At 45.9% G+C, this 6,753-nt stretch overlaps 1 protein-coding gene across 1 annotated transcript in view; it reads left to right on the top strand.

The window, feature by feature from the left end:
* Positions 1–2,195: 2,195 nt before the first annotated feature.
* Positions 2,196–6,753, top strand: part of LOC121564140 (ras-associating and dilute domain-containing protein-like) — a gene marked incomplete at its 3' end in the record, with an annotated part of 7,999 nt that continues 3,441 nt past the window's right edge. Inside the window, exons 1-3 of the mRNA XM_045220760.1 lie at positions 2,196–2,228; positions 2,848–3,005; positions 6,682–6,753. The exon at positions 6,682–6,753 is cut by the window's right edge and continues 41 nt beyond it. Coding sequence (XP_045076695.1) covers positions 2,921–3,005; positions 6,682–6,753 — 157 coding nt within the window. The remainder of the gene's footprint in view (positions 2,229–2,847; positions 3,006–6,681) is intronic.

The raw sequence follows: 6,753 nt of genomic DNA, 5'->3' as shown, positions 1-6,753 counted from the left end.
TCTCCTGTCTTATAGTCACCTACGGTGTTAGTCAGCTAGCAGCGCAGCCTTCTCTCCTGTCTTATAGTCACCTACGGTGTTAGTCAGCTAGCAGCAGCCTTCTCTCCTGTCTTATAGTCACCTACGGTGTTAGTCAGCTAGCAGCCAGCCTTCTCTCCTGTCTTATAGTCACCTACGGTGTTAGTCAGCTAGCAGCAGCCTTCTCTCCTGTCTTATAGTCACCTACGGTGTTAGTCAGCTAGCAGCAGCCTTCTCTCCTGTCTTATAGTCACCTACGGTGTTAGTCAGCTAGCAGCTATAGCCTTCTCTCCTGTCTTATAGTCACCTACGGTGTTAGTCAGCTAGCAGCAGCCTTCTCTCCTGTCTTATAGTCACCTACGGTGTTAGTCAGCTAGCAGCCAGCCTTCTCTCCTGTCTTATAGTCACCTACGGTGTTAGCCAGCTAGCAGCAGCCTTCTCTCCTGTCTTATAGTCACCTACGGTGTTAGTCAGCTAGCAGCCACAGCAGCCTTCTCTCCTGTCTTATAGTCACCTACGGTGTTAGTCAGCCCAGCAGCAGCCTTCTCTCCTGTCTTATAGTCACCTACGGTGTTAGTCAGCTAGCAGCAGCAGAGCCTTCTCTCCTGTCTTATAGTCACCTACGGTGTTAGTCGCTAGCAGCAGCCTTCTCTCCTGTCTTATAGTCACCTACGGTGTTAGCGAGCTAGCAGCAGCCTTCTCTCCTGTCTTATAGTCACCTACGGTGTTAGTCAGCTAGCAGCTAGCAGCAGCCTTCTCTCCTGTCTTACTAGTCACCCTACGGTGTTAGTCAGCTAGCGCTAGCAGCCTTCTCTCCCTGTCTTATAGTCACCTACGGTGTTAGTCAGCTAGCAGCTAGCAGCAGCCTTCTCTCCTGTCTTATAGTCACCTACGGTGTTAGTCAGCTAGCAGCAGCCTTCTCTCCTGTCTTATAGTCACCTACGGTGTTAGTCAGCTAGCAGCTAGCAGCAGCCTTCTCTCCTGTCTTATAGTCACCTACGGTGTTAGTCAGCTAGCAGCTAGCAGCAGCCTTCTCTCCTGTCTTATAGTCACCTACGGGTTGTTAGTCAGCTAGCAGCTAGCAGCAGCCTTCTGTCCTGTCTTATAGTCACCTACGGTGTTAGTCAGCTAGCAGCTAGCAGCAGCCTTCTCTCCTGTCTTATAGTCACCTACGGTGTTAGTCAGCTAGCAGCTAGCAGCAGCCTTCTCTCCTGTCTTATAGTCACCTACGGTGTTAGTCAGCTAGCAGCTAGCAGCAGCAGTGGTGACTGTAGACTGTTGTAGTCAGATGCAGAGGTTCAATAGGCCCAGGTCTAAAGTAGTGCACTATATAGGGAATAGGGTGCCATTCTCCGGTCTAAAGTAGTGCACTATATAGGGAATAGGGTACCATTCTCTGGTCTAAAGTAGTGCACTATATAGGGAATAGGGTGCCATTCTCTGGTCTAAAGTAGTGCACTATATAGGGAATAGGGTGCCATTCTCTGGTCTAAAGTAGTGCACTATATAGGGAATAGGGTGCCATTCTCTGGTCTAAAGTAGTGTCCTATATAGGGAATAAGGTGCCATTCTCTGGTCTAAAGTAGTGCCCTATATAGGGAATAAGGTGCCATTCTCTGGTCTAAAGTAGTGCCCTATATAGGGAATAGGGTGCCATTTGGGGCGCATCCTAAGTCTATTGTAATCAGGTAAACTAATGATGTCATGGTTTAATGGTTGTTGAGGTCTTTTTGTCCGATTAGCCAGCTGATTAATTATGCAGATTTCATTTAGAGGTCAGAGAGGTCGTCAGTACACAGCATAGGAATACAGGAAGCATCCACATCTCAAAATAAAAGACATCATTTAACTTTATCATACTTTATTCAAAATGTTTCAAATCACAATTTTTAAAGCCCTTTTTTACATCAGCAGTTGTCACTAAGTGCTTTACAGATACCCAGCCTCAAACCCCAAAGAGCCAGCAATGCAGAGGCAGAAGCACAGTGTCTAGGAAAAAAAGCTAGAAGGCATTATTGTTTTTCATTTGTGTGTTTATGTGTGAAGTTACAGAGAGCTGAGAGAGATCTAGTTAGAGAGAGAGACTTTTCTGTTGGAACGTAAGATCCACCTACGCACACTGTAAAACTTTGATGAGCTTCTAATTGCAGTGTGTGTGTGTGTGTGTTACAGGAGAAGACAAAGGAGTTGGCACAGAAGCAAGCTCAGCAGTGAGTATCATATTCTGTCTTGTAGTACTGTGGGTGTGTGTGACCCCCCCCATCCCCTCTCTCTCTGTCCTCTCTCTCTCTCTCTCTCTCTCTCTCTCTCTCTCTCTCTCCTCTCTCTCTCCTCCCCCTCTCTCCTCTCTCCCTCTCTCTCTCTCTCTCTCTCTGCTCTCTCTCCTCTTCCTCTCTTTCCTCTCCCTCCTCTTGCTCTCTCTCCTCTCTCTCTCTCTCTCTCTCTCTCTCTCTCTCTCTCTCTCCTCCTCTCCTCTCCTCTCCCGTCTCTCTCGTCTCTCTCGTCTCTCTCGTCTCGTCTCGTCTCGTCTCGTCTCTCCTCTCCTCTCCTCTCCTCTCCTCTCCTCTCCTCTCCTCTCTCTCCTACTCTCTCCTCCTCTCCTCCTCACTCCCCTCTCTCCCTCTCCCTCTCCTCTCCTCTCCCTCTCCTCTCCTCTCTCTCCTCTCCTCTCCTCTCCTCTCCTCTCCCCTCTCTCCTCTCCTCTCCTCTCCCTCTCCCTCTCCTCTCCTCTCCTCTCCTCCTCCTCTCTCCTCTCCTCTCCTCTCTCACCTCCTCTCCTCTCCTCTCTCCTCTCCTCTCTCCTCTCCTGTCTCTCCCTCCTCTCTCCAGTCAGGACCCAGCCTCCCTGTCTCTCCTGTCCATCAGTGATCTGATCCCAGACCTGCAGGTTGTATTCTTCTGGATGTCCAACAGTATAGAGATCCTCTACTTCATCCAGCAGAAGGCCCCAGCATACACACAGGGCATAGAGACGCTCGACTCTAAAGGTACACGCACACTCACATGGAGAGGGAAGGAAAGAGAGAGATAGTCTTCTGGGATGTCTAGGTTCAGGGTTCAGGAGTCATTATTAATGGTGACAGAGACTGTACTGGTCTCTTTCTCCTCTCTCTCCCTCTCTCCCCCTATCTCTCTCTCCCTCTCTCCTTCTCTCTCTCCTCTCTCTCTCTCTCCCTCTCTCCTCTCTCTCTCTCTCTCTCTCTCTCTCTCCCTCTCTCCTTCTCTCTCTCTCCCCCTATCTGCCCCTCTCTCTCTCTCTCTCTCTCTCTCTCTCTCTCTCTCGTCTCTGTCTCTCTCTCTCTCTGTCTCTCTCTCTGTCTCTCTCTGTCTCTCTCTCTCTCTCTCTCTCTCTCTCTCTCTCTCCTTCTTCTCTCTCTTCTCTCTCTCTCTCCTTCTCTCTTTCTCCCTCTTCTCAACAGCTTAGAAGTTGTTCAGTTTCATAAAGTTGTGGAAACCCTCCTTGAGTCCATTACATGAATATATGTTTTAGTGTATAGTATAATATAATGTTGAGTATACAGTGTCTTCAGAAAGTATTCACACCCCTTGACTTTTTCCACATGTTGTTGTCTTACAGCCTGAATTTAAAATGGATTCCGTTGAGATTTTGTGTCACTGATCTACACACACAATATCCCATAATGTCAAGTGGAATTTTGTTTGTAGAACATTTTAGAAATGAATACAAACTTAAAAGCTGAAATGTCTTGAGTCAATCAGTAATTCAAACCCTTTGTTATGGCAAGCCTAAATAAGTTCAGGAGTAAAAATGCGCCCATCTCTGTACCCGACACATACAATTTATCTGGAAGGTCCCTCAATCGAGTAGTGAATTTCAAGCACAGTTTCAACCACACCAAGACAGTCGTGAAGAGGGCACGACAACGCCTATTCCTCTCTCAGGAGACTGAAAAGATTTGGCATGGGTCCTCAGATCCTCAAAACGTTATACAGCTGCACCATCGAGAGCATCCTGACTGGTTGCATCACCGCCTGGTATGACAACTGCTCGGTCTCCGACCACAAGGCACTACAGAGGGTAGTGCGTACGGCCCAGTACATCGCTGGGGCCAAGCTTCCTGCCACCCAGGAGCTCTATACCAGGCGGTGTCAGAGGAAGGCCCTACAAATTGTCAAAGACTCCAGCCACCCTAGTCATAGACTGTTCTCTCTGCTACCACACGGCAAGCGGTACCGGAGCACCAAGTCTAGGTCCAAAAGGCTTCTTAACAGCTTCTACCCCCAAGCCATAAGACTCCTGAACAGCTAATCAAATGGCTACACAGACAATTTGCATTGTCCCTCCCTCCCTCCCTTCCCCCACCCCACCCCCTCTTTTAAGCTGCTGCTACTCTCTGTTATTATCTATGCATAGTCACTTTACCCCTACCTACATGTACATATATTACCTCAATTACCTCGACTAACCTGTGCCCCCGCACATTGACTCTGTACCGGTACCCCCCTGTATATAGCCTCGCTACTGTTATTTTACTGTTGCTCTTTAATTTATTAACATTATATTAATTCATGTATTTTTTTATTTTTTTACCTCAGTTTATTTAGTAAATACTTTTTTACACTTATTTTTCTTAACTGCATTGTTGGTTAAGGGCTTGTAAGTAAGCATTTCACGGTAAGGTCTACACCTGTTGTATTCGGTGCATGTGACAAATAAAATTATATTTGATTTGAACCACAAAGACCAGGGAGGTTTTCATACCTCGCAATGAAGGGCACTGATTGGTATATATGTAAAAATATAACAAGCAGACATTGAATATCCATTTGAGCATGGTGAAGTTATTAATTAGGCTTTGGAAGGTGTATCAATACACCCAGTTAAATCAAATCAAATCAAATTTTATTGGCCACATGCGCCGAATACAACAGGTGCAGACATTACAGTGAAATGGTTACTTACAGCCCTTAACCAACAGTGCATTTATTTTTAATAAAAAAGTAAAATAAAACAACAAAAAAGTGTTGAGAAAAAAAGAGCAGAAGTAAAATAAAATAACAGTAGGGAGGCTATATATACAGGGGGGTACCGGTGCAGAGTCAATGGGCGGGGGCACCGGCTAGTTGAGGTAGTTGAAGTAATATGTACATGTGGGTAGAGTTAAAGTGACTATGCATAAATAATTAACAGAGTAGCAGCAGCGTAAAAAGATGGGGTGGGGGGGCAGTGCAAATAGTCCGGGTAGCCATGATTAGCTGTTCAGTTACTACAAAGATACAGGCGTCCTTCCTAACTCAGTTGCCAGAGAGGAAGGAAACCGCTCAGGGATTTCACCATGTGGCCAATGGTGACTTAAAAACAGTTACATGGTTTAACGGTTGTGATAGGAGAAAACTGAGGATGGATCAACAACATTGTAGTTACTCCACAATACTAACCTAAATGAAGAAGGAAGCCTGTACAGAATAAAAATATTCCAAAACATGCATAATGTTTGCAATAAGGCACTAAAGTAAAACTGCAAAAAAAATGTGGCAACGGAATTAACTTAATATCCTGAATACAAAGTGTTATGTTTGGGGAAAATCCAACAAAACACATCACTCTTCATATTTTCATGCATGGTGGTGGCTGCATCATGTTATGTGTATGCTTGTCACCTTGCAGGACTAGGTTTAAAAAAATAAAAAAATAAATGGAATAGAGCTAAGCACAGGCAAAATCCTAGAGGAAAACCTGGTTCAGTCTGCTTTCCAACAGACACTGGGAGACACATTCACTTTTCAACAGGACAATGACCTAAATCACAAGGCCCAAATCTACGCTGGAGTTGCTTACTAAGACGACATTGAATGTTCCTGAGTGGCCTAGTTACAGTTTTGACTTAAATATTTTTGGAAATCTATGACAAGGCTTGAAAATGGCTGTCTAGCAATGATCAACAACCAATGTGACAGAGCTTGAAGGATTTTCTAAAGAATAATGGGCAAATATTGTACAATCCAGGTGTGCAAAGCTCTTAGAGACTTACCCAGAAAGACTCTCAGCTGTAAATCGCTGCCAAAGGTGCTTCTACAAAGTATTGACTCAGGGGTGTGAATACTTAAGTGAATTGGATATTTCTGTATTTCATTTTCAATAAATTGGCAGAAATGTATAAAAACATGTTTTCACTTTGTCATTATGGGGTATTGTGTGTAGGCCAGTGACACAACATCTCAATTAAATCCATTTTGAATTCAGGCTGTAACACAACAACATGTGGAATAAGTCGAGGGGTGTGAAGACTTTCTGAAGGCACTGTATACTACCCCCTAGTCCCTACCCCCTAGTCCCTACCCCCTAGTCCCTAGCCCCTAGTCCCTACCCCTAGTCCCTATCCCCTAGTCTCTACCCCCTAGTCTCTACCCCCTAGTCTCTACCCCCTAGTCCCTACCCCCTAGTCCCTACCCCCTAGTCTCTACCCCCTAGTCTCTACCCCCTAGCCCCTAGTCCCTACCCCCTAGTCCCTACCCCCTAGTCCCTACCCCCTAGTCTCTACCCCCTAGTCTCTACCCCCTAGTCTCTACCCCCTAGTCCCTAGCCCTAGTCCCTAGTCCATATCCCCTAGTCCCTAGTCCCTACCCCTAGTCCCTAGCCCCTGAATCCTTCCTGGAGGCTCTGGATCTGTTTCTATAGTTTATACATATATTTATATTCAGGTTCCAAGGAGTCGTTGCTATCGGCGACCATCTCAGCCAATGAGGAGGCTATGACCATCCTGGAGGAAGTGA

This window comes from Coregonus clupeaformis, unplaced genomic scaffold (genome assembly GCF_020615455.1).
Source record: "Coregonus clupeaformis isolate EN_2021a unplaced genomic scaffold, ASM2061545v1 scaf5747, whole genome shotgun sequence".
NCBI lineage: Eukaryota > Metazoa > Chordata > Actinopteri > Salmoniformes > Salmonidae > Coregonus > Coregonus clupeaformis.
Note: the sequence above shows the minus strand (reverse complement) of the source record. Positions and strands in the feature narration are given on the sequence as shown.